This window comes from Sturnus vulgaris, chromosome 1, assembly GCF_052056855.1.
Source record: "Sturnus vulgaris isolate bStuVul1 chromosome 1, bStuVul1.hap1, whole genome shotgun sequence".
NCBI classification, from domain to species: domain Eukaryota; kingdom Metazoa; phylum Chordata; class Aves; order Passeriformes; family Sturnidae; genus Sturnus; species Sturnus vulgaris.
Window position 1 is genome coordinate 32,940,187 of NC_142243.1, and position 27,524 is coordinate 32,967,710.

At 40.2% G+C, this 27,524-nt stretch overlaps 2 protein-coding genes across 16 annotated transcripts; one reads left to right on the forward strand and one right to left on the reverse strand.

Annotated features, from left to right (window-relative positions):
• Window positions 1-246: 246 nt before the first annotated feature.
• On the reverse strand, window positions 247-16,576 carry HNRNPA2B1 (heterogeneous nuclear ribonucleoprotein A2/B1). Of its 11 annotated transcripts, none has more exons than XR_001404486.2 (12): window positions 16,335-16,576; window positions 11,213-11,323; window positions 10,154-10,300; window positions 8,676-8,886; window positions 8,279-8,380; window positions 8,109-8,189; window positions 7,538-7,600; window positions 6,986-7,105; window positions 6,617-6,739; window positions 5,525-5,607; window positions 4,077-4,207; window positions 247-3,249 (listed from the first exon to the last, which is right to left on the reverse strand). XR_001404486.2 is itself a non-coding variant. In XM_088163281.1 (11 exons), the coding sequence occupies exons 1-10, from the start codon at window positions 16,362-16,364 to the stop codon at window positions 5,546-5,548; spliced, it is 1,050 nt and encodes a 349-aa protein (XP_088019407.1). In that variant the 5' UTR covers window positions 16,365-16,576; the 3' UTR covers window positions 247-3,249; window positions 5,525-5,545. The 11 variants fall into 11 exon arrangements, 9 of the variants coding, with proteins under 9 accessions (XP_088019407.1, XP_088019382.1, XP_014749777.1 ...); XR_001404477.2 differs by having other exon boundaries at window positions 8,100-8,189; window positions 16,335-16,575; XM_088163281.1 differs by lacking the exon at window positions 4,077-4,207.
• CBX3 (chromobox 3) lies at window positions 15,355-27,524 on the forward strand. 5 transcript variants are annotated; one of them, XM_088163302.1, is made up of 7 exons: window positions 16,637-16,731; window positions 18,244-18,294; window positions 20,051-20,200; window positions 22,012-22,154; window positions 23,734-23,899; window positions 25,226-25,320; window positions 26,880-27,524. In XM_088163302.1, exons 3-7 carry the CDS (start codon window positions 20,159-20,161, stop codon window positions 27,004-27,006), a joined length of 573 nt encoding a protein of 190 aa, XP_088019428.1. In that variant the 5' UTR covers window positions 16,637-16,731; window positions 18,244-18,294; window positions 20,051-20,158; the 3' UTR covers window positions 27,007-27,524. The 5 variants fall into 5 exon arrangements, with proteins under 5 accessions (XP_014749806.1, XP_014749803.1, XP_014749805.1 ...); XM_014894317.2 differs by lacking the exon at window positions 20,051-20,200 and having other exon boundaries at window positions 16,599-16,731; XM_088163310.1 differs by lacking the exon at window positions 18,244-18,294 and having other exon boundaries at window positions 16,620-16,731.

Here is a 27,524-nt window from a genome sequence, read left to right on the forward strand (position 1 = left end):
ACAAGCTAAGGATGTTCCTGCTCAAGAGCTTACAATCTAGTTTTAGATGGGGGAACCAGAACAAACTTCACTGAGGAAAAGACAAAGCACTTCGAGTATGAATTTGCAAATCTTTGTCCCCCAAAACACACACACACACACACACACACACACACACAAATTCATCCTCTAAGAGTCAGTACAGTTCTAACAATCTTGAGTACAGAGGTGGCAGAGACCTATAAATGAAACAACAGGACACTCAACACCAGGACATAGTGAAAAACTTTATTAAGTAAACCAGATAGAGATGGCAGATATAACCAGGTGAAGAGTCTGTTTAGTGTAGTGTACCTCATAAAGTACTGCAACTTGAAACCTGAACTAGAGCTACTAGAACTCCATGAAGTCCATCAGCCACCCCTTTTCATACAAAAATGCCCCAAAATAAACCAAACAGGAGAGGGAAGAGTGCTGGTAACAGCAATTTTCTAGGACCTTCCCCCAGTCACCCTTTTCCGTACAGTGAAGAAACATGGGAGGTCACACAAGCTTGTGACTACGAGGTGCCCCAACACTGTTGACCTAGTATGTTCATAGCACTCTGTCAGGCAAGTCATACAGCTGTTTATCCACTGTTAACTTTATTGCTGATAAACAAACCAGTTATTGCCCCATTACCTGGAGTAACTCCTGACAAAATTTCTATGCAACACAAACCGAAAGCAGCTGCAAAGCAAAACATGACTGTTAAAAGGGACAGTACTTCTGGCAAAATGGATCATTATTACCCAGGCAAACCCTTCCATAAACACTTCTATACATTCCTAGACACACTGAGTAGTATGGTTGAATAAACATGGCTGAAGAGCAACAGCCACCTCTCATAGGTGGAAAAGAAATAACAGCACTATATGGGGTTTCACTTGCATCACACACTCTGCTTCAAAAACCAACTGAAACATTAAACCTACAGGGAATGTACAGCCCCACTATGTTCCCAGCAAATTATCCTCTACCAATGAGGTAAAGCTGCCAGAACAAACTCAGCTGACAACTGCTTGAAAATTCAGATCCATTTCTGGCGCTTGGGTTTTCTTCCCCAGAAGTGATAGGACTTCATCACCAAGAGATCAAGTACATTCATCATCAAACTGAAAGATTACAGTCTTTCCTACACGTAACGGATATCAAGTCCTGTTCATTTTACGGTATTTACAGCAATTGTTCACATTTTCTTGAATGTTTTTTAGCACAACAGAAGTGAATAAAATTCAACTTTCATTGTAAATGACACAAAGTGTGAGTGGCCAGAACTCTACTACTGACCTCTTTTCACCATCGCTTTACAAATACAAGTCATACCCAACTTTTAGGTGTTCTTTGGCTCACATACCAGTTACCAACAAGTTACGTTGTTTTCCTTTTTTCCCTCCGTTTGCTGCACAAAGTGTTCACTGGGGGAAAGCTGGACCTAGTACTGACAACCTGAGCCTCAGCTGTTAGTACCTGGAAACATTGTGATGTTACACTTGCACGAGAACAAAGCCTGTAGTGAAAAAATCCAACTCGATATAAAGTAAGAATCCATTGTCTACAAATTGATGACCAGTAACTGACCACAAGATAGTGCTTTTAAAGTTGCTCACTTTCAGTATCAGGTTGATTCAAAACTGTGACTTCTCTCACAGCATTCACTAGTAAATACCTGTTGACTGTCACGTGCCTTAACTTTTAAGACCATACCAAGAGAAAAGTCATGAAAGTTCAATAGTAGGACATCAGGAAACTTAGATACACAAGGTTTTCAAGACTTTAAATATCCAGTGTAACTTCATTCTTGCACAGTGCTGTCCCCCTTATACGCTCCCTTCCCCCACTGCCAACAGATTAAAATGAGAACATCCTCATAGAAAACATACTCAATTCAAGTAAACTTGAAACCCTGTTGCTGAACTACAGAAATAGTACTTTAAACAAAAAAAAAAAATAATTACAGCCCTTTGAAGTGGTTTTGTCAGTTTTTTAAAATGGTGTATGAATGTGGACTTGGAAACTGTAAAGAAAAAACTTCCATCAACTACATCTAAGTTACAGGAAAGAAGGCAAATTCCTCATGATCTGGTCATTCTGTTGGAAAGAAGAAAGTAAAGTAGATTTGTGCGTCTTCATTTTCTGTTTCCATTGCAGCCCACCGGTTACCTATGTAAGTATTTCAAAGCTTAACTTAAGAAACAGAAGAAAATTGTATGTGAATCTTTAAACAGCATTATAAAGGTTAAAGACACAATCATTCTGCCAAAGCATATAAATTTCAAGTTTTGAATAAACCATGCATGAAGTGGTTAAAACAGTATAACCTCAAGATACCTTCCCTTAAATACACTCCCATCTGAAGCTTTCCCAAGCTCACACTTGGTGTTTGTTTTAGTGGTTTTGTTTGGTTTGGCATTTTTTGTTTTGGTATTTTTCTTCCATGCCCAGATGCAGCTATGGGTAATACAGTTTTGTACAGCAGGAACTCTACATTCTAGTCAGTTTGTCTGTCTTCATGCTAAAAGCTCTTTGAAAGTGAAAAGGATAAAGCTCTTGTCCTACTGCAATATGATAAACTGACTTAGGTTGTAGTTTCATTAACCAGAAAGTATGAGATAATATAAAACACAGCCAAAAAAAAAGCTACTTTTAAGCACTTGTGTCCAACAGCAAAGACATCAGCACTTCAAATTTGCAGCACTGTTTCTCCCAAAAGAGAACAGATGCCCATGGTCAGAGAAACAAGTTCCATGAACACACTTGTCAAACTGATTCTGTTTTAAATTCACCTCAAAATGGAATGTTTCAAATCATGAAAGGGTCTAAACATAAACATTATTTAATGTTAGATACACGCTAAGTTTTTATTAAGCATTACACTAGAACTATTTTGGTATAAAAATACTTTATTTTAAAGCTATGAAAGTTATAAATATATGTAGTTAAACTTTCTACTCACAGAATGTTTGCTCTTTTAACATTAGTGATTTGTTTCTCCTAACGAATCTGAATTTTATTCGAAAGGTTTACAAGACATTTTTACTATAATTTAAAAAACCCATCATTACAGGGAGCTGTACTAATTGTGATGTTTTATCAGTATTCATTTAACCTCTAGATTTTTAATGAAGGCAGCAAAAACAACTATTTTCTGATGATACAGAATTTCTTATTTCTTGAAGCGTTTCTGTGGTTGACCACTTCTTCATTAGTTACCTGCAGCATGGCACCTTCCTGCCAAAGAAAAAAAAAGTGTATCTGAAGATGTTTATCACATATGTCTAAACCAAATTACCAATAGGGGAACTTCAGCCATTTTTAAAAAAAAAAGTATAAGCAGTTCACTGGTGTGTCTAACACAAAAGGAACAGGACTTTTGTTAGCTGAGTCCACGTTCTTCAATAGGTAGCCTTTTAGAGGCAATGAACTTTGAAATTAAGGCATTTTTGGTTGCCTTCTTTTTGGTAGGTTTTGTTGATTTTTATTTTAAAACCGAATCTAGTAGAGTATGCCACCCTTACTCTGAGTAATTAATTCATTACTTGATAAATTTCCATCAATTTGAGGTGCAAACATTCAATGAAGTGAGAGTAAGGCTGAATAAATTTGGCACTAAGGTTTGTTAGCTGCAAGAACTATAAAAAATGGTGGAAACCTCAACATTCTAGCCAAATTCCAATTTACTGAAATACATTGTACGCTTATGAAATACCACCTGCAGTTTCATTTGAAGGTTTCACTTCCCCTCCTAAAGAACTGCTTATGCAGTTGTTAAAAGAATGGACGACACATTCCTTCACAGAGGCAGATGTATTCTGTGGTGCAATTTTTCCTTACACGTAAACAGTCTACAGTTACTTGGGAACCTTCAGGATGAAATGCGTTATATAGAATAGATTACAGCAGACAAGACACGTAACAACATAGTTCATTTTCAACAGCACAGAACTACCTTCATTGCATTACCTTGCAACCACCATAATGCATAGACTCCCAAGAAAAAAGAAAATGTTGCAGGATGCAAAAATAAAGTTGTATGATTTAATTAACTTGTGACCTACCATTTTAACTACCAACACCAAGGATGGAACCCTTGCAAAGCTTTACTAATGGACACTTGCAGGTCTCATTTGTTCAACTGTAGCAGTGTACAGTGGCAGCAGTCTATGCTTGTCCAGGGTTCATATCATAGCTAGATTCCAGTAGGAAAAAAATATGTTAAGTAGCTGAAATTAACAATTTTTTTTGTAAAAGAATTTAATAATACAAGAAAACAGGATTCACAAGTTTCTTTTCAATTTGTAATTGTTAATTCATTGCTATGTTAAACTACATAATGATAATCACTATACTGAAAGAATACTGTCATACATTATTAGTTTCTTGGTTTTGAAACATTAAGAAAGGAAAAGTAAATAAGATCTTACCTAAAGAAGTTTAACTGAAGCTTAGAACTACTTTGCTCTACACCCTCAGCCTTCGTTGCCATCCTTATAAACAATCTACCGTAGTTAAAGCTTTGCAGAGATACAGCACAGCTTTTTAAGACTGGCTGAACTTCTAGTGACGTTTTCAAGAGTTCTCTTGTACTAGACCTGCGTCCCTGGAAGAGTACCTTGCTGGGGGGTTTTCCTTTCCTTGCCATTGAAGAAGCAGCATCTAAAAAATCTAGAAAGGTGTTTCTCCTTGCAGAGATACCCCTTAAGTTACCTAGATATTTTAAACCTGGTAATTTACAGACAACATACTTTTTCTCACCAGCATTAAATTTTACACGTACAACAATAGCTTTGTATTATTTGTGGGACCTTATACTACCCACTCCTTGCCTTATTTTACAGTATTAAAAAAAAAATCTAAAATTACACAATATTTCCTTTAGAATTATTTTATTAAAATCATAAATGTACAACAGCTTCTTAACTCTACACACGCACTTAAATTTTTAAAAGGAAAACGTTATGTCTTATTACACCATGATCCTGGCTAAAAGCTTTTCAAAACTTTGAGAAAAATCTTAAAAAAGGTTTCACATGTCACCTGAAACTTACAAATTTAACATTATCAAAGGAATGCTTCTACACTTACAAAGACCACTAGAAAGAAACAACAATTAAAAAGCTAAGAAACTGTCTCAAAGGCATTTTTACAATCCTTCCTCCACAGTAAGGTAATGTTATTAAATAATCCAAATCCATTCACAAAATGGCTCTCTGCATCTGCTCTGGTGTCTTCTGCCATATCACTGCATATTTATGCATGACTGAGATAAGTGTTTCCTTAACATTGTTATTTCGATAACCTGAAGCTGTTCTGTTACCTCTGGGCTCTCATCCTCTCCTATTTATACAGTGAAGCCTGTTTCAACAGAAGTAAAGAGTAAAAAAATAGGTTATGAAATTATTCATCTAACCATTTTTTAAAGGAAAGATAATATCCTAAAAAGCTTTTAACTCCTGCAGCTACTCTCAAGAATCACTGCAATTTTAACACTTAAAAATATACTTACCCATGGCATGCTTGAAGAAACTCAGTAACGGCTCCTCCCTCCATATCCACCACTTCCTCCACTGCCCCCTGGACCATAGTTTCCTGCCGTTGCAGAATACGAAACAGAATAGTCCCATCAGTACATTTTTTTAATCTAGGAAAGTTTTGACTGAAACAATCAAAGCTTGACTGAATGAAGAGTGACATCTGCTTTACTTCCAGTGACAGCATATGCAACAAAGACTTCTAACATTTCACTGTGTTCCTCTAAAGAACCTCCAAAGACTGCCACAGGAAGCAACCACATGGTGAAATCTTAGAAGATTCAACAGTGCCATATGTAATTTGATGCACTGTGCTGTCTTGAGCCTGTGAGGGCTGAATTTGCTTGCAGGCTAAACCTTACAAAAAAGGGCTTCATGCTTCTGTTTCCATTTCACAAGCCTGATATTCCATATTAAGTAACATTTAGACAACAAAAACCAGGAAGTGACAGAAAAAAAAGCAATCACAGCAAATATGATTAAGTACGAAATTAAGCAACTAGACTCTACAAAAATAGTGTGAGCTGACAGCAAAGAAAGTGAAATAGAAGCTTTAAACTCAAAATTGCAAAACACTGTGGAAAAAGTTAGTACATTTTATCTGTTTCAAAATAATAATTTTCCCTGAGACGAGCTTTATAATCCCAAGATGAGACACTGAAGCCAACTTGCAGGAAGAACACAGGCACTGCAGTCCATCTACTGCAGAAGTTATCCAGTTTTTACATATCCATCTTGGAATCATATAGAATGACCTGGGTTGGAAGGGACCTTTCAAGGTCATCTCCAATCCAACCCCTCTGGCATGGGCAGGGTTATGTGTCACTAGACCGGGATGCTCAAAGCCCCTAATCCTGCCTTGAACATGGCCAGCAATGGGGTACTCACACTACCTCTGAGCAACCTGTTCCAGTGCCTCATCACCCTCAGGAATTTTTTCCTAATATCTAATCTCAGTCTACCATTTTTTTAGTTCAAAACAGTTACCCCATATCTTCTATTTTCCCCAAATTCCTAGAAGTCCACCCACTCCAGCTACAAGGAAATATACAAGACATATACAATACCTCCACCATATGGTCCCCCCATGTTCCTGCTGCCACCAAAATTTCCACTCTTCATCGGACCATAATTTGAAGGTTGTTGGTTGTAGTTGCCAAAATCATTATAGTTTCCACTTCCGTAATTGCCTGCATTATCAATACAGAAGTGGAGAAATAACTAGATAGCTAAAATGGATACAACACTCAAAGATACCCCATTATAAAAATTCTAAGTACAACATCATATATGTATTCCAGCAGTGCATGAACCAAACATTGTTTTCATTCTATTTCATACTACTTGAAAAACTTACAAACACCCCTTCCCCAGCCTCAAAAGACTTGCAGTAATTTGTAGCTGAAATGCTTGAACGTTTGAACCCTAAATGTTACCTCCTCCATAGTTGTCATAACCACCTCCATAGCCCCCACCCTGGTTGCCATATCCAGGTCCTCCTCCACCATAGCCTCCTCTTCCTCCTCCATAACCAGGACTGCCACCAAAGTTGCCACCTGTGAAAACATAATCCTTTGAAATTAATTTCTCCATAAAGAATGCACTCAAATTATACACAAGGCATATATTTCTGTTTCTTTAGTTTTGTAAAGAAATTTCTATGAACAGTATTTTTAAAGCACATACAAACTTCCACCATAACTGAACTCTACTATCAGACTGCCTAAAGACTTCAACTGAAAGGTGTAATCTTCATTTTCCAGGAAATTTAAGACCCGCTCCTATCCTAATGAAAAGAATGGTTGTCCAAGAAATGACCATACAATTTGCCATATGGAAATTAGACATAAGCCAACAACCACGTACGCTTCTTAAAGCCAACAAGATGGCTTAGGTAATTCAGGTAAATTTTATAGATATGGATATGAATACGGAAGTGTTTCTCAGTGAGAAAAAAAAAAAAATCACCATCACAACAGCAAACTAACCTCCAGGTCCTCCGCCATATCCGTTGTATCCATCACCAAATCCACGGCCACTTCCATATCCATCTATCAGGAGAAAAAACCCCAAAGGATTTCAATTTACCTATAGCAAACTAGTCAAATTCTCAAACCCTTATGACCTTAAGAACTAAATCTGAGAAATTATCAATTAAGAACATGTACCATTAACTTCAGAAAAGTAAAACATCTAATCACCGCTCTACTTTTTTCCTTTTCTTGCATTTGTACAGTACCCAGTTTTAAAAGGTCAGGCAAGCGCTGCATAGAATCAGAGAAATCTTTGACCTTCTTAGCAAATAATTAAGTTTAGATTACTTCTGGCTTTCAATAAAAGCTAAAAAAACCAAAACAAACCAACTGAAAAACCCCAACCAAAACAAAACAAAAAACCAAAAACACAACTTCATTTGCAAATTACTTTTCCCAAAAATTCTCTCAACTGTTATAGCTACATTTAAGTTAAACAGCGCCACAGCATACAAAGTTATCCAGAACCAGAAAGACAGTATTAATAAGGTAAAAAATGTAAATGCTACAAACATGCCTGTCTTACCAGCTCCCCCTCTGAAATTGCTGCCAGGTCCTGGACCAAAGTTGCCGCCACCTCCACGAGCATCACCAAAACCGAAGTTCCCTGTACCAGTTTAATGTTTGTAAGTAGTGAGATTGTGGAAAGTGAACACAAAAATCATCCATAAACCATTAACTATTACTTGTACATACCTCCTCTCCCACTCCTAGAGTTTTGAACCTCCTGCATTTCCTGTCTAGAGAGAGCTTTCCTTACTTCTGCATTATGGCCATTGATGGTGTGGTACTTCTGCACTGTAACCATATCAAATAAGAGGCTATCAGCATTTAATTGGCAACAAGTCAGAATATCTGACTCCCAATCGAAACACATTCTGAATCATATAAAAGAACACAAAATAGCATACCATTTTTAAACAAGGATGTCAGTACTTATTTGAAATACGTGTTTCCACACAATTCAGCAACCGATGATTTAAACATATATGCAGGCACGTAATTAATCCCACTCTCTCTATGTATTTAGTTTTACACAACCACCGAGGCAGCAAGAATTAATACTGTCCAAGCAAAGAGTGAAATTACTTACATACAATTTTATCCACAGGATCATGGTCATCAAATGTAACAAATCCAAATCCTCTCTTTTTACCAGACTGTCTGTCAGTAATGATTTCAATAGTGTCGATTTTTCCATATTCCTCAAAGTAGTCGCGAAGGTGGTGCTCTTCAGTGTCCTCTTTAATCCCACCAACAAATAATTTTTTCACAGTAACATGAGCACCAGGTTTTCCAGATTCCTGTTAAAAGAACTTTTCTAATTAGCACAAAGAAAAACAATTTCATAAAGCACTATTTTACCAGGATTTCAGGAACAGAATTCAGATAAACCAGGATTTTTCAAGCACTAAGGTACAGCCCTTTAACGAGGCATGACCTTGCAAGCTCATTTAGGGGGCCTTCTGCGAGGAAAATAACAGGCTTACTTGGAGGTTTTTCCTCCCCCCTTTATGTCAAAGCCTTAAAAGCACTGAAAAACGATACAGATTAACTGTTTGAAAGAACTGCAAGTACTTCATAAGTTAGAGCATGATTTTTCTAATTGTTTCAACGAAGATGCATCAGCTTCTTCTACCCAATTCCCCCGACAGCAGTGAACCCACATTCGGGCTTGTATGAAGGTCCTTCAATCTCGGCAAATTCACTATGCATTTTGACCCATTAAATAGTATACACACATGCTGTAATTAATTACCTGTTTCCAAATGCTAACCAACCCTGCATTCTGTAGAGAACTGAAAGAAAACTGGGATAGCTAACAGGGGTACCAGTGATTACAATTTCAATTTCCCCGTACCTTTGGGACAGCTCATTCAAAACCAGTTCATCAGTCCAAATGTATTAAACACCTCAGTCTAACGTTAATCTGGTAAACCCTCCCAAGAGCTCCCACGGGGTGAATGGAACTTGCCTTATAATCCACCCTTGCTCCTCAATACCGCTGTGTCACAGTAACCCAGCTTACAGGTTCATCTTGTTCCTGTACACATAACCCTAACTTGTACCCTGAAGTGGAAATCAAGTATGCCTGGAGCTAAAACCAGCACAAGTCCACATTCTGCACAGCACCACTGAGAAAGTGTCCCCACTATATTCTCTGTTTTACTGTACCGTTTAGAAATACCCCAAAAACATCTTGGAAGAGTCAGAAAGACTGACAGGAGTTTATCAATTTGAAGCTTGTAACAGGAACTATTCCAGAGAAGAGTTAACTTTGGAATTTGTGTAATTACAGATATTCAACATAACATGTTTGCTACAACAGTTTTCAGACCCCACATGCGTCCCTTGCAGACATGATTCCACAACCAAAACAACATAATAACTAACTGTAATAATCCATATTTAGATAAGAGACCAAAAGTGTGGGAAATAGTGCCCCAACTATGGGCTTTTAACCAGGTAACTTAAACCCACACAATTTCAAACAAGAACAAAGCCTAACTGTACGACCAAAACAGTATTTTTCAAAGCATGAGAAGCATTTGCTTTCAAAGCCATACTTACCTCTCTAGCCACAGCTCTTTTAGGCTCAACCACCCTTCCATCAATTGTGTGAGGTCTTGCAGCCATAGCTGCATCAACTTCAGCCATAGAAGAGAATGTTACAAAACCAAACCCCCTTGATCTTTTGCTTGCGGGATCCCTCATTACCTAAAAACAATAAAGACGTTTAAACTATTTGTATCTGTCTCATGTTAAGCTTTATGCTAACAGTGTTAAGAATAAGTGTGTAAGCCTAACTTACATTTTCCTCGATTTGATTTCAAAACACAATTACTGTAAAGTTGCAGACTTTATGTATATGTGACACTGCTTGGGATCAAAGTTCAAACCACTGTTGTCCTCCAAAACTCAGTTAACTCAGAAATGCTGCTAGATCAGTGAGGTGCATTTATATTTACATTCATTTTTGGAAAAAAAAAAACCAAAACAAAACATACGCATAATTTCTTTTAGGCTTAATGAAGACCACAGACTTTAAATCTGTGTTATGACTTACTACTCCCAAGACAATTCTACCAGAGCCACCATCCCTGTCAGTATTTAAAAGACACACACAAACACTGTGCTTATGGACGTGGTTTAGTGATGAACTTGTCAGTGCTCAATCAACAGTCGATGACCTAAATGGTTTCTTCCAACCTTAATGACTCTAAAAAAACCTCACAGAGAAAAACATCCTCTTCCAGCTTTACTGAGGCTGCTTACCACAATACCAGATTTTTGCCAAATGTTACCAACCACACAGATGTAATAGTGCTCCGTGTAAGCACTTCCTAATGCACTTCAGTGAACGACAGCAAAGCTGAACTGTTGAAATCAGTGGTTAGAGATAATCTGGGAGAATTGTGCAGAAAACAGATTACGAATGCTCCCTAACTCTACCAAGTTTGCAAGAGAAAAATGCATGCACTGCTACAATGGAATGAACTGTGTATAAACCAACCAACTGTACCATTAAAATCAAATGTTCCATCTTCTCTAAGCTATCTTGAAACCAACTCCCATTTAAAATTCCTACATATTCCATGCCATTGCTATGTATTAGTATGCTAAACTTACCACACAGTCTGTAAGCTTTCCCCATTGCTCATAGTAACTCCGCAAACTTTCTTCTGTGGTTTCAAAGCTTAAACCGCCAATAAACAGTTTGCGGAACTGCTCCTTTTCCCTCTGCCAGAGAACAAAAAAGAGATTACGTTAATATAATTTAAAACACCTCTTCTGCAAATCAGACACTAACCAAGATTTTCCTAAGAATCAAAAGCTTTCAGTAAGTCTTATTTTCAAAATGAGACTTGGTTCTTCTGAAGGTTCTACCCTATTAAGGAAATCAAGTAATTTATTCAATTCTGCAAGTCCACTTTTACAATACAGATTTTATTTTTTCAGTCCTTATTCCTGTATCTCCCTCTAGATATGAAAAACAAGGGACCACAGTTGAAAACTTCCAGAATATTCCGCTCAATAACCCATATGAGATACTTTTTAAGGAAATGAAAGAGAACTTTGGGATTTGCTTTTATTATAGAAAATATTAATTAATTGATACTGTCTGATTCTATCCCAGGTAATAATAATGTCTAAAAACCATTCTGGCTTAAATTGTTTTACATGAATACTATAGTACTATTCATCCAAGGCATTTTAAGTAAAAATACATTAAATAAATCTAAATATGTTCTATAACAGGATAACAATTCATATTTTCTCCATCATTACTAAAACAAATGGAAGTTAAGCATCTGTAAAATTAATCTGGGATCCAACACCACTGGAATTAGCAACAAACCTATACACCCTCAACAGGAGCAGTATTAAAATAATTCCCTTTAAAGTAGAAATGTGAATAATACATATTCACTAATATCACACTTTCAGTAAGACTTTTATTTCCTTGCACAGAAATTATAATTGCACTTGTTCAGCACCAATCTCTGATGCAACAACAAACACATAATAAAAAACCCCAAACAAATCCAACTAAGATCAGGACCAGTAATAAGGTATTGAATTTTTTTATAATTTTTATACTTTGTGGTAAACTAAAGCAGAAAGGACAACTTTCCAACTTCTACCAGTTCAAAACACTTTTATAGTAACTTTTCCTACAAATCAGGCCTTGTAACTGCCAGTTTCTACACACAAAAGTATCACTACGTCAGTTCATACATGCGAAAATTTCATGCCAAATAATTTTAAAAATGCACTAAGAAGTAGTCCCCTTCCACAAATTTATTATTTCAGAATATTGTTTTGAAGAGAACTGTTCTGCCAGGGGCAAGAGAACTCAAACCAAATCACTTCAGCTTTATACTGTTAACTAACTCTAAAATTCAAGAAAATCTGTTTGGGTGTTTGGTTGTATGTTTCTTTAGTGTGTCGGCTGTTTTTTATACAACTCAAACATTGCAGCATTAAGTGTAAGTGACAAACACTACGTGATTAACTGTGCAATGGACATGAAGGTAATTTTTAAAAGGAAACTAGGAAAACAATGAGACTAAGAAAACAAGCAAAATACTTCAGTGCACATATGCTTTTAGAAGTATTAAGCCAACTTGCACGTAGACCAACAAGTCCAAGGCAGGCGTGGATTGAGATGCATATAATAGCAGACAATTACTGTAGGCAGCAACAAACCAGGGTTTTTTTTCAAAATGCACCTCCATATCACCAGTTTGACATACTGCAATCTGACAAGAAGTCAACTTCCTCCCCTCCTTCTTCCAAATGCATACTCTTATTTAGGACTGATCAGTTCAAATTTCTCTTGAAAATACTTGGAATCTGGAGTGTTGGAACTAGTTTTTTTTCTTCTAGAAACACAAAGAAAGCTAGTACTGTCTCCTCCTCGCACAGACAGGCAAAATAAGTGGTCAAAAGCAGCAGACACATGTTTGAAGTAATTTCGTTTCACCTCACTGCATAAAAGAACAAACGAAAGAATGCTGCAAACCAGACCAGTATTAAAAAAATCATATAGTCACAATATGTCACACTATTATTTATTAATTTTGAGTAGGATGGCAACTGAATATTTTTAAGCAACAATACTACAACAATAAAAATCCTTTAGAGTTCTGCTGCTTAAGAATTAGGGACCACTTGCTTACAGTTTCATAGACCTACAAAAGACACTTTTTCCTGTATCATCAGTTGCCATACATTTAATAATTAATATTAATATAAAAATATGAGAATCAAGCAAACTTAGGCAGGTAGGGTATTTCAGTAAGTGTTACGTTTATCCCTGAAAACAGCTATAAACCTGTAAACAGAACTCAAGAGAAGAATGGAATCTATCAGCTGTAACAATGATAAAAATGTACTACATATAACAAACAGACATTGAACAGGATAGTAGTGAGTTTTACAAATGTATTTAGGGTCATGTCCTACACAGAATGACATCTAGGCACCATACACGTAAGAAAACAGCAATAACGAAATTCATTACCAGTTCTTTAATGAAAACCACTGTGCAAAGACAGCACACACATGCTGCTCCACTAACACACGATCTCTAGGTGTGGAGAAGCTACTCGTCTTAAATAAGCCAGTTTCAAGAACCTCCCATCAGAGTTCTGCCCATCTGAAGTTGGTGCTGAAGGTGTAAAATGTTCAATAACTATCATCGTGCCATTAACTCTTAAAATCCTGAGGAAAATACTCATGTGGTAAAGACACAGACACCTCATTCCTACGAAGGGCCACAACATAAAAATTGGAGGTAACACCTCTTTCGAGATTTCCACAGTACACCCCGTGGCAGGCACCAAGTGCCAGGGGAAATTTTTACAACTTCTGTAGGATCTTCATCTGTGTGTATTTTAAAGTTTCCTTCACAGGCTTAAAGCAACTTGAAAGGACTGGAAAATGCATAGTCTTTACTGAAAAATTAAACACCAGAGAAATTAAAAGTGTTTTATATAGCAGTAACGTGCGCACACACACACAATCCACACTGTGGAATTAAGAATTCGGGCAACAGAAATGTTTAACGAAGACAAGCGAGGGGGATATCCCTGAACTCCAGGGCTGTGCAATCCCTGAGCGGCAGCTCGCCTGCCGCCTGTGGCGGGGGGACGCAGCGGCCGGGCCGGCTCCGCCATGTGGCGGCAGCGGGAACACCGCGGCCCCGCGCCGGGCGGGGAAAATGGCGCCCGGGAGCAGCCGCCGCCTCCAGGGAGACCGCTGCAAATTGCTGCTAGCGTGCACCTACACACACACGGTACAAAGAGCTCTCCGGCGCTCCTTCTCGCTCCCGTGGATACCAGACGACTACAGCCGGCCCGCGCCCTGCCCGCTCTGCCGGAGCGATCCCCACTGGCCCCTTGCAGCCGCGAGTCTCGGCCGGGCCGCCATTTTACCCCTCCCCCTCGCCACCGCCATTACCCGCAGCGCCGCCTCGGCCGCTCCGCGCCTCGCGGGGCCAAGACGGCCCCCGGCCCGCGGAGCTCCGACTCCCCCTCCTCCGACGACACCTCAGCAGCAGCGCAGCTAATAGTCATGGCCACGGGCTCAAGAAACGCGCTGTCCGCCATGCGCGATTACCGCAGCTTCCGCCGCCTCGCCCGGCTGCGCGCCAGCCCCAGTCGCCGCTTCCAGAACCTTCCTCTGCGCAAAGATATCCAGCATCCGCCCCGCGTTGCGACCCAGCAGCAGCGCCCGGACTTGTGCGGACGACTCAAGCTTGCTTGTAATTCCCAGCCCCGAAAAAATTCATTCTGTCTGCACAAGCAAACGCGTCTCCCTTCTTAAAAGCAAACTACATCTTCCCATTCCACGTACCATGTTCTTCATGGTTTACGTATTCCTGCTCGAGAGTACCGTACAACCGGTCGGTAATGGCTGCCTAAGCTGTTACGTAATTTGAAATTCAGCTCCGGGTAGTGTTAGCGCCCTCCTACTCCAGCCTGGGCTCCCTTCCGAGGTTTAATTAATTAAAAAAAAAAAAAAAAAAAAAAAAAAAAAAAAAAAAGGCCAGGATCTGGAGCCTAAATATCTCCAAAGGGGCTGCAGTTCTGAATAACGCCCCTACGTGTTTTTATCATGTAATGAAAAGTCATCGACTCCGTTAGTAATGGCCGTCTCCGAAATGAGCCGAAGGAGCTGTCGTCGTTGAGCTTATCAGCTTCGACAGCCGCCGGAAAAAGCCGAACCAGGAATGGAAGCCCATTCGACTCGCTTCGGTAATTTCCGGAATCTGCCGCAGCACACGAAAATGGCGCTCGGCGCCAGCTCGGCAATTTCCGGACAGAAAGACGCAGCAAGTCATCGACTACTTCAGCCAGCTCGGCAGTTTCCGACAACCGACAGGCTCGCGAGACGTGCCCGAGCGTAGCCGAAGCGGCCTCGAACGCTGCTGGCACCGTATCACTTGTTTTTGTTTTTTACAGAAATTGACTAAAGGCCTCGAAGGCTCAAACCTCGGCGTTAGTATTAATCGGGGGCGGCCGCACATCTCCTCCCGAAACCTCGCCCTGGCCCCCTTTCCCCTCCGCTCGGGCAGGAAGAAGTGAGAACTACACAGATTTTGGCACAAGTGCGGCACATCGCGGGGTCCCGTCGGAGGGAGGCGGACTTCGCCGCAGCCCGCTCCGCTCTACCCCGCACCGCCGGCATCGGGTGTTCCACCCGCTCCGCCGCTCTGTTCTCCCCTCCTGCATCCCCTCCCTCCCTCCCTTTTTCTCTCTCCGGCGGCCCTGCACGCACCGCGACAAAGGGTGAGTGCTGCCGCCCCGCGTGCCAAAGAAATGGCGCTGGAGCGGCTCCTTTCTTCCCGCCCCCTCTGCTCCCCCTCCCTTTCTGCTTCACCGCCGATCTCCCGCCCGCAGCGAAGCCTCCCCAGCCGACTCCCCCGACCCCTTTTCCCACTTATGAATGAGTTCTCGGGCGCCAGAGCCCCACTGCTTTCCGAGCCCGCTTCCCTCCCCCCACCCCTCGCTCACGCCGGGGCCTCCCCACCGCAACGCGGGAAATGGCCGCGCTCCAAGAGGCATCCCTCCAAACGAGCTTCAAACCCACCCAGCGCTCGCCTTGGGCCCGCCCGGCCGCACCGGCCGAGGGCATCGCTCCGCGGCGGCGGGCAGCATCGGCCCGGCGCGCGTTCGCAGCGGCGGCCATGATGGCGGCCGCGGCTCCCGGGGTCCGCCAACCCCGTCCGCTCTCCCAGGCTTACCCAGTCGCTTTCCCTGTCGCCGCGAGGCATCTTCCTTCTTTTGGACGCCTGGCGCGGTCCTGCGCTCGCCCCGCGTTGGAGAGACGTCTTGGCCCCCCTCCTGTGCCGGCGGCGACGACGGTCGGAGGTTGTAGCGGCTCGCGCGTAGGCGGCGGCAGCGTCGTGCGCTCTGCCCCGTCACAGCCGCCGGCGCGCAGTGCTCGCCCAGCCCAGCCCCGCCAGCCACCGCCGCGCCGCTCCCCGCCCTCCGCCTCCCGCCCGCCCTCTCTCTCTCTCCCTGCCCCCACCCCCCGCCTCAGCCCCCCGCGGATGTCGCTGTTGCTGCCGCCGCCGCTCAGTGCGCGCAGGGCGGGAGCCAGGAGGAGACGGGAGACCCAAGCGGCTGGGCACCATTGAAGTCTGTATCCTTCTCTCTCTCTCTCTCCCTCTTTTCTCTTGCTGCAGCCACCTCCTTTCACCCCACTCACCCTCGAGTCCCCTTCCCTGACTCCCCCTTCCTCTGCGGTTCGCTGCGGGCCGCCGCGGGGAGATGCGGAGCGCAGCCCGCCCGCCTCCCCCCACCGCCGCTTCTTCCCCACCCCCGCTTCCTTGGCGGTGGCGGGCAGAGCGGAGCTGTCGGGGGATCGGGGCCTCGACACCCGCAAAGGGAGGGAGGGAAGGAGGGAGGCCCCTGGACCCGCGGGCGCTGTCGCCCCGGGGAAGGAGATCAGCGCCGGGGGCGGGGGCAGCGGCACCCGCGCGGCAGACAAAGCCGGCCCGCCAGCGGTCCCTGCGTGTGCCCGGCCCGGGGGAAACGTGAAGGGGCGGGGGGAAGACGGCGTGGAAGGGGCCCTGTCAGCGGCGGCGGAAGCGGCCCGGGGCCTGCGTCCCCGTTACCTCGCCTGGGGCGGCCCCGCTGGCCTCATGTGCGCCCGCCGCAGGCCCGAGGCGCAGCCGCCCCCAGCAGGCCTCCGCAGGGCTGCCTCTGTTTGCTGGTGGGGGGGGTATTGTTGGGTTTCGGGGGGATTTTTTTACCTCTTTACCTGTCAAGTGGGGGGACACAAGGCAAGACCTTCGGGACTGGCGCCCTGGCCCCGGCCCCTCTCCCATCTCGCCTAGCCCACCGCCCATGGGACTGCCAAAATCCACCTCCCATGTCAGGGGAGGATTGGGCGGGATTGCTGAGTCCGAGAGGCTTTCTGGCCTTAAAGGACTTTCCTGCCTTACCCAGGCATATGGGGAATTCTAGCAGTTCTGTAGCTCGCTGCGGGGCGGGGACAATACATGCCTATGGAGCTGGTCGGTATGAGAAATGACATGGAAAAGGGGATGGATTGTGTTCAACGTAATTTGCGTAGGTTAAATGTGTAGTATGTACATCTTAGCTGAGTTAATATTGTTCTAGGACCTTTACTCTTGCAAACTTGAGAATCAGAAGGCAACGTTATAGTTGCATTAAGATAAATATTTGCTGTTTATAAGAATTTGCTAGCATATAAGAATAATGGGTGATTCATTACACCGCAAATGTGTATCTGTTCCCCATCAGATTTGCCATTAATATACCTTAGGTATATCTTCAACTGCTAGAATCTGAACTCTTGTTCTATTTGGTTTAAAGAAATAAGCATCCCTGATGGTCCTCCCCCTTTTCCCTAGAAATGCGTCTGTGCTTTTGAAGGCCTTGGGAAAAATCGTTTTTCAACCCTATATACCACCTTGTCAGTATCATTTATCCTGGCTAGCCTAACGGTGCATTACTGGGTTATGCCGGACAAAGTAGTAACCTACTTTTTGTTCTGGATTTAATCCGTGTAAGAGATGTTGTATGCAATGAATACATGGGGGTTGGAACAAGGACCATGCTTGTCTTGGGATGCCTTTCTTTGAGTAATGCAAACTTCCTTTTAATTGTCATGCATTTTTCTAGTAAAAGCTCTGCAAGTCTGCAATAAAAATGGCCTCCAATAAAACTACATTGGTAAGTTCATGCACACCTAAAGTATATAAGGATTTAATCAACATATTTTTCTTCAAACTTATAACTTGGCATCTCCATTTAAAAGATACATCCACATCTCCCCTCCCCAGCATTATTCTGACCAAAATTTCAGATCCAGAAAGTAAGGCTACTAGAAAGGACATTGTCTTTGGTTTTAATAAATCTGCCATTTCTAAAGAGAAACTTGTTGGGAAAAAAAGTGTGAAAGGACTCTGCACTATTTCATCTGTCCTACAATAGAAAACACTAAGGATTTTTAGCCTCCTTTCAGCATACCATGTAATTCATCATACATGTAAAAAATAAAGTCCAAATCATGCAGTCATTTAATTTCTCCCAGTGTATTTGGAGAAAACTATTTGCCTGACAAAAGGCAGTCTTTATAGATGAAAAGTAACATTATTGAGAAATGATGTGGCATAATTAAGATGCCTTTTGAAATGATTTTTAACAAATAACAGTTTCTTTGAATTTCATAGGAGCAGAGATTATCAGATGTCAACCCCTCCTGGACCATTTTAATGATGCATTCATGGATCTCAAGTCCTCTAAAGCTTTGCTTGACATTAAAATATGGACTCCTAAGGGCAGTTGGTTGCTGGTTACAATTCAACTAATAATGATACATAGTTTCCTGAAGGACAGACCTGTAGAAGTATAATGTGAGATATATCTGAGGTTGAGATGGGGAAGTAAGCAAAAAATATATGTGCACAATTCAAAACTTGAATAGCAGAATAGCTGGTCTATAATATACTCCGCAAAGGGCCTGTTCTTAAATTTACAGAAATGATTACTCAGCTCAAAATATATTCAAAACTTCTATTAACTCCTGGCTTAGAACTGCAATGGAGTGCTTCCTCTATGTTGTACTGTTTTAAAACATTTCACCGGGGTGAATGTCTAAACTTTCTGTTAGTAATTGATTGTCCACTTATCCTAATTTCAAGGAGTTAGCCAGTCTGGGGATGGGGAGAGAGGAAAAAAATTTAACGAATGCAGTATTTTTAATCTTTTGATGTTGTTGAGAATTTTGCTGCACAGGTCAGGAAAATCAGTTATGGTTCCCATGGGAACCATAACTAATTCTGCTTCGTTATATATTTGCATGCAAAACCTAAATATGCTAAGGGATAGGGTAGCTCTAGAGCTGTAATTCTGATTTTCTTACATCTTGTATGTTAAAATTCTACACCACAGTGTCACATCAGTGTTTTTATCTTGCCCCTGAAAGAAAGAGTGATTATCCATAGATCTGCATGTCATATGTGATGTCCTATGACTTCTGAATTCAGAAAGAGAAACGAACTATACATAAGCCTTCAGTGGTCAAATGCCCAAGTTATAGCATGCAACCCTAGGGAGCTTCAGGGGTCAAGTGGACATTTAGTATGCTTTAAGTTCAGTCAGTTGTCAAAATTCACTTGTGGGCTGAGATTTGCATGGGCTTGTATAATCCCAGAATGTACAGGTTTTTAACGTGTTCAGTATTTCTGCAGGCTCTGCAATCAAGTGTTATTTTAATAGGCTCAAGAGTTTGAAGAGCAGTGCTGATGCACAAGACCTAAAAAATCTCTAATATTTAAAACAGAAGCAGCATACTCTTTATCTTGCTATTTCTTACTGCACTTCAAGAAAAAATACAGACCCCCATGACATTCATTTTCCTCTGTGGAAGATACTTAAGATACTTAAGTCTTAGAAAGTAAAAAACCAAATTGTTGCTTTGATACAGAAATCCAAAACATTGATCTTTAAGTGACAAGAATTAGTGAAGCCGAAAAGAGTACCAGAAAGCAGTCTTCCATTGAATCAAAGAATTTTAGTCCAACGGAGAATACAGATGGAGATGTTCCCCACTTGTAGCCTGCTTGCCTCATCACCAGTAATTATAATGTTATTACTATGGTATAGTGAGTCTGTCTTTTTCTGTGTTGTCGTTTTTCCCTCTGCTACTCTTATTGTTTGTTTATTTTCCTCATATCTACCCCTTTCTATTTCACACTTCCATTTTTTGAAAGAAGCTGCCCTCATAGAAGCCTTGGACATCTTCATGTTGTATTTCCCTTCAATATCAGTCTTGCATTCTTTTTCCTGTGAAGGCAAAAAAAGCCTATATGCTTAAGTTAACACTTTTCAGACATGAATGCTGTGGTCAAAATACACCTGGGATATGCAGGCACTTAAAGTCTAATTGGAAGTACATGCTCTGTTCTTTCTTCTATGCTCTCAAATCAAAACAATTGCCATGTGAGAAATATGCAGAAACTTGCTGTTTAAATGAGAATCTATAAACTTTTTCTCCTCTTTGTTGTTTGAACCTTCAGTTTATGGGTTGCTAACCATAAAGAATGAAGTATTTTGGGGAGAGAAGGAAAAATTAATTACGAAAAATAAGGAGTACAAAGACGGGGCTTTGGCAAGAGAATCATCTTCCAGTCTTCACTAAAAGAAGACAGTTTTTGTTCTCTCTAACATACTTTTTTTTTTTTACCTTTCACCACATCAAGACAAAACTCTACTAAGTCTAAAAGTTTGAAAATTTCAAAATTTCAGTATTGTCAACGCACATTAGAGAAGACTAGAGAATGGCTATCAAGCAAATAGATGTGCTTTGTGATATTTGCTTGTCTGTGTTCTGTTGTAGAGGAAGTGCTTCAGTGAGGAATTAGTTCTGTCCACTTTGATTTAGGGTGCTGCATAACTCTTAAGTTTTAGGAGCTTAATACTTAGTTTATGGCTGCCACGTGACAATTTCCTTGTGAGATGCAGTCCAAAATGGCAAACAAACTGCTTTTGGCCTGCTAGTCCTCCAGAAATGTGATACAACATGATAGGCTTGTTCGAACTTTTTTAAGATTACAATCAAGGAAATTCTGAAATGTGTCCTTCTACTGCTATGTAATTGTGCCTTATTAAACTGGGAATGCCTTGAGGATGATGTGGATGTAAAATTTGTTTTAAGAACTTAAAGAATATTACCTGAACTATCAAATGTAAACTTTTAAACACTTAAAAAGTTTTGTAAGTTAGCAAAATTCCATTTATGTATTAAGTGCTGTACTGAAGTGTAGTAGTCTTAAATTTATGCACCTTTGTGACATCTCTTTGTAAGTTACATAGGTGCATGGCTAAGAATGAGAAGGGACTGCAGTAATGGAATGCTCCTAGCATGTGTCCTGTTCAATAGTTGTGGGTTATTGTTGAGTATTTTGCTTTTTGTAGCAATACATCATAAACTTTGCTGCCATCAGTTTCTCCTTGATTTTTTTTGGAAAAGGTAGAAACCACCTTTTTTCAGTACCATCCCTTTTCTATTTTATGCATTTTCACAGTTCCCTTATTACTTCTCTTTACTTCTGCCTTGCCCTCTGCCTTTTCACAGGCATAGAGTTAACTTCTAGAAGCTTCCTGATGTTTTGAGCATGTAGCACTGAGAATTAAATTTTTAAGGGGAGTATAATCACTGAGTATGCGGACAAAAAATTTTCACCTTTTTAAAAACTGGTGTTGGGTATCTCATTAAGCAACTGAAAAAACCCCAAAAGATTAACATGTCTTGCTCAGGTTACCTGACCACATGCACTAACATGAAAGGAGTCTGAGCTTCTGGCTTTAGTGTTAATAAGCCAGTGAAGTAATTGTGTAAAGCAAAAAAAAAAAAAGGAATAATGTCATTCTGAATTTCTTTTGTAGCACAAAATGGGAAAGAAACAGAATGGCAAAGGTAAAAAAGTTGAAGAGGCAGAGCCTGAAGAATTTGTTGTGGAGAAAGTCCTGGACAGACGTGTTGTAAATGGAAAGGTGGAATACTACTTGAAGTGGAAAGGATTTACAGAGTAAGGCATTCCCTTTTTTTTTCTTTTTCCGATAGAATGATAAACACCACTGATTAGAAACAACTGTACAAAGAGGAGATTGGACGATGGGCATCCACTTTAAAGAACCTTGAGGGAAGGACATCCATAAATGAATAGTCAAGTGGGACAGTCAAGTATGAAAATAAAGTAGAAGATAATGTAGTTCATTGTTCAAGCTATATAAAATATTCGAGAACTTTTACCAAGTTCTTAGTGGTTGTTTTTTTACCACTCTGATAGAGCTTGTGTCCATAGCTATCCAGGTAAGATAGACTGACACTTACCGTACATGTAGCAGAATGAATGGTACTTCTGAGTAACAAATCCTGCAGGAATGTAAACTGCAGGCAGCTCTGAAGCAGGTAGTTTGCTTATTACTAATTTTCCTGAACTGTTCTCAAATCAACTGAATTTGCCTGTGGAATGGTTGCCTTCATTAGGCATACTTGAAAGGAATTTTTGAGTGTCTTTCCCAGGACTTACATATGTACATGAAAACTTTATAGTAGATTTAAGAAGCTGATTGTTTAAGAAGGAATGTAATTTTACCTCCTTCAAGTGGCAGCTTGCTTTACCAGCTGAAAGAATATTATGCACCTTGAATTTGTGAATAAATGGTTATGTATGCAGTGACATTATTGTTGCATACCTCCCAAAGTGAGTGCATTGCAACACTGTGCACTCTGGCAACGTGAAATGTGTGCATAAACACAAAGCACAACATGTTCAGTATCTGAGGGTCTGATTTGAACTTGTAATAATACGTTACTGTAATGGAAAGTAATTTGTAGGTATCCTGCTGGTGCAGTAATGCTGTGCCAATGTTTGTGTGTGAGATGCATAGTGGTTGTGGGGAACATTCATGGACTTCTTAAAATTTTAGTTAGCAAAATGCATACTCACTGAAACAGACGCAGTTCCCAGCTCTGCCCACCTTTGTTCCCTCCTGCAGTCAGTCAGCTGAAGGAAGCAGTTCTAGGTATAGTTGTGTTCAGTGCTTGGAGACAACTTCAGAGTGTTCCTCATATCTGAAAGTTTGTGTATATATATATGTATGTATATATATATATATTACAGACATTACAAACAGCCTAAGTATAAATATATATATATTTATACTTAGGCTGTTTGTAATGACTGCTGTGTACACTCTGTTCTCTGTAAGTCTTAGTGCTCATATCATTTTGCTTGTTTTCATGGACAGTCTTTAGAGGAACCAGGGAAGTGAGTCAGTTTAAATGAACAGGTACATTTTGGTAGGATGCAGATTGCTTGTTTCAACTCTCATACCCCACTGAGACCACAGGTGTTGATAGAGCTGCTTTTTGTTACTTTCAGGTTAAGAACATTGTTTTTCAATACTAGTAGAGCATCCTTTCAATCGTCAATGCAGTACATGAAGGCTACTAAAGGTGGCAAGAGGAACTTCCTTAGGGTTTAACAAACCTACCTTATATAGTGAGACAAAAATTAAGTTGCTTATTTTAAGGGGAGCCATGGGACTAGTTTTACATTTTTCTTCTTTACCTAGTTTTACATAAATGTGTGTATGTTTCAGTGCTGACAACACATGGGAACCTGAAGAGAACTTAGATTGTCCAGAGCTAATTGAAGCCTTTCTGAACTCTCAGAAAGCTGGTAAAGAAAAAACAGATGGTGCCAAAAGAAAATCTTTGTCAGATAGTGAATCTGATGATAGTAAATCAAAGAAAAAGCGTGATTCTGTAAGTATATATGTTCACGTATTAAGCTTTTGTTTCTCTGCATCTCTGCCTTCCTGTCCATCCCTCAAAAATCATATTGTGACTTTGATAATGAGACTGAGCACTGATTTAAAACTGTAAAAATTTAATAGCGTCCAGATCTGTGGTTTGAAAAGGGTATACATTCAATGTGATTAAAAGATTGTCCAAATGGTTAGTAAAGGATGATTGAGTGACATGATGATTAAAAGTTCTTACATTGTCCCATAACACTTACTGAATAATTGAAAGTAAGACTGGTCAAGAGTTATTAATGGTATTAAGTGATAGGTTTATATTGGAGCAAAAGATCCATGAATGGAACAAAGATGAAGTTCTGGTTTGCTTCAATATTTAGTGTATGATTTTGAATAGGTGAGTGGCAAGATGGCAAAATGAGAAAACTAAGCAGTTACTTAGACATGATGGTGAAGAAGGAGTAGAAAGGGTGAGTGAAAAAAGCTTTCCTTTCCTGAGAGACCTGGATTTCTCCTTCAGTTTAAATGAATAAACAACTTCAGTGCTAATAAGTACAGATAATGCACGCTGTTCAATAATAATGCAAAATGTTCAATAGTTCACGTTTTCTTCAGTAAACTTCTGGACTAGCAGTTTGAAACTACTGACACTGCCAATCATTTTCATGGACTGAAGACAGCAAGCAGTTGGACACGTGGTTACTGTCAGAAAGGTTGGAAGGCATCAGAAATAATAGTTTATGAATAATAAATATATTTTGCTTTCTGTATAGAGTCAGTTGTTTGGCTTCATCTGGTACAATAGTGGCCACTGTCTCTAAAAGGATATTGTAAACCTATAAAGGAGCTAATACAGGAAATAGTTGTGATATTTTTTGTCACCAGTGTGATATCAGTGAGCCAAGAAGAGTTGAGGTGTTCCTCAAGGGTGCAGTTTCATTGTTTATTTAGCCAACCCAAGCCTGCTGTTTTTTCCACTTCCATGCATGCGTTTTTACTTTGCTGCTTTTGTTATTTTTACTGACCATGCTTGCTTGTTTTTCTACTGAAATTATTTTAGACCATTAGTTTCATCTATCATGTTTTTAGAAATAAATGCTGGAAATATGAATAGAAAACCCTTTATTATTATCTTACCTCTAAATGACTTGGCCTGAAGATTGGTCATAAAACCCCATCAAGTCTATAATTACGTATTATTTTTTTCAAGGCTATTTTTTTTTTGTTCTGATACAGAAACACACATATAAATGTATGTACAAAAATTTGTGTCTCTAATACCAAAATAGAATTTTGTCTTAAACTAGATAACCATCTTCTAACTTACTAGGTTGATAAACCAAGAGGTTTTGCAAGGGGTCTTGATCCTGAGCGGATAATTGGGGCTACGGATAGCAGTGGAGAGCTTATGTTCCTAATGAAATGGTAAGTCTTACATTCACTGTTCTTCTCCATAAAGGGAGGGCAGGCAGCTGTATTTAGAGTAAAGAGACAACTTCATTTCAGGTGTAGGACACAGAAGCTGGTGGCCTCCTTATTAACCTTGTATTCTTAGAAAAGCAAGCCTTGTAAATGCAGTTAGGACTTAATCCCTTTTCCTTCAAAACCCAAAACATCTTTCATTTCTGTTTTCAGTTTTACTTTGAAAGGTAATTTCTGATAAAATAGGGAGAAATTGGCATTTGTGTAGAAAAACTGGATCTAGGTAATGCTCTTGCAGAGGGAATGGCAGGCAGAAATCCAGCTTTACATGTTTCAATGAGCAGAAGCTAGCTGCTGGATAGCCAGCTGTTTAACCAAGTGTAGTGCCAGCTGTTCTGCATGCATCAAAGTGGAATTGGAAGTAACTAGGGGAGAAAGCAGAGGTGGAGATGAAGAATAAACAGTATAGAGAGGCTTGACATCATGGACTAGTAAGAGGGGAGAGTGATATGGAGAGCTTGTGTTGTTGGGAGGGTAGGTGGGGACCAGCTTCATTAGCTACAGTGTTGGGAGAAGGATTTCTTGCTTTGTGAACAAATGGGATAAAATCAGTGCTTCTTCCCAGTGTTGAGAAATCAAGAGATTGAATTAACATTTGCTGAGAGTCAGATTTCTTAAGGTTATTGGATAAGAAGGATGGCTTTCCACAGCCTTTGAGAAGGGCAGGTTTTCAGAATGGAGTCAAACTGAGTGATCTAAGATGTTATTTGTCTTGGGATGTGCCTAGACTGCTGAAGATTAGTGCTGTGGGAGATTGTCTCCCTTCTGCCTTGTCAAATTCTCTATACATTTTATGTGAAACTTAGAAAAGTTGCAAAACAAAGATCTTGAGTGTTTGAATTTCTGTAGTGATAATTGGCAAAATCAAACACAAAGGACTTTTTTTTGTGTAGTTCTGTTGCAGTTGATTAGTTTTTCATAATTGGTCTTGGGTAACAAACATAGATATGAGTTTGTATGCACAAAGCTGACTTCTAAAGGCAGCATACACTTTAAAATGGAATCTGAAGCATATCAGACTGGCAAGCTTGGTTTGTTACCCAAAGACAGCATCAAGAATAACAGTATGAAATACTGTTAGGAAGTTACTTGCATAAATAGTAAATGTAATTTGCATGTAAGTATCAACTCTTAAGATTGGTCCTGTTGGTTTTTAAGTCTTAGTTTGAAGCTTTAGTTAGACAAAAATTAAAAAGACAAAGACAAAATTAACCAAGTTTTACTTTTTTCATTGCATACTGCAGTATGTAACCTTATAACTAATTCCCTTAGAATGGCATTTTCCTTTCAAACAGAAAAAACATGGGAAGGGAAGAGCAGTGGAGCTATGAAACCTCGTCATTGCCATTAGCATGGAAAGTCTTCGTAGTTTAAGTAAAAGATATACTGAAAATTGATTTCTAGCTGATATTCTTTGCAGAACATAGGACTTATCAAGAGGTGATAAATGTTTTAAGATACTGATCATTAATTTGCTTAAATCCTGCTCTCTTCTACATCAGGAAAGACTCTGATGAGGCAGATCTGGTGCTGGCCAAAGAAGCTAATGTGAAGTGTCCTCAGATCGTAATCGCTTTTTATGAAGAACGGCTAACTTGGCATTCATGCCCAGAAGACGAAGCACAATAATTGTTTGCATTGCTTTTTTTATATATAAGAATATTAAGACCTGAAATTTGATTTATTAGCAATGTGAGAGGCATACATTCTAACAAGTTTCAAATTTGATATTTTTTTGAAGTAGTATGTTTTGCATCAACAGCAAGTAAATAAAAGCTTTCTGCAACTTGTTTCATTTATCACAAGAGAGCATTTGATACTACTACTTCCTCCATATTAGGTAAAAGCTTTTATAAAACATCGATGAATTTCCATAGTTATTACAGAATCATAATGAATGTCTAAAGAAACTCACAGATGTTTTGTAGTCTTCTATACTATTGATGTGCATGTATCTTCTTTACCCAGACCTAGCCCTTTAAACCTGTAGGGTCATTCTTTTTAGTATTTGGGATCACTTGGTCTTAGGAAGACCGGGTGAAAACTAACTTTGTAGTAATTTGAATGTTATCAGACTGTATATTGTTTACTTTATTGTAAATACTGGTGAGCAGTGGTCAATAAAATAGTTTTATATTCTTCCTTTA

Excerpts from the sequence above, each read along its gene's own strand:
- HNRNPA2B1 (XM_088163256.1), bottom strand. The coding sequence starts at position 16,364 with ATGCCTCGCGGCGACAGGGAAAGCGACTGG. Across the intron at positions 10,301-11,212 it reads GAAAGCTTACAGACTGTGTG|GTAATGAGGGATCCCGCAAG; the intron begins GTAAGTTTAGCA and ends TATTGTTTTTAG. Across the intron at positions 8,190-8,278 it reads CTCTAGGAGTGGGAGAGGAG|GGAACTTCGGTTTTGGTGAT; the intron begins GTATGTACAAGT and ends AAACTGGTACAG.
- CBX3 (XM_088163310.1), top strand. The coding sequence starts at position 20,159 with ATGGAGATGTTCCCCACTTGTAGCCTGCTTGCCTCATCACCA. Across the intron at positions 23,900-25,225 it reads CAAAGAAAAAGCGTGATTCT|GTTGATAAACCAAGAGGTTT; the intron begins GTAAGTATATAT and ends CTAACTTACTAG. Across the intron at positions 25,321-26,879 it reads CTTATGTTCCTAATGAAATG|GAAAGACTCTGATGAGGCAG; the intron begins GTAAGTCTTACA and ends CTTCTACATCAG.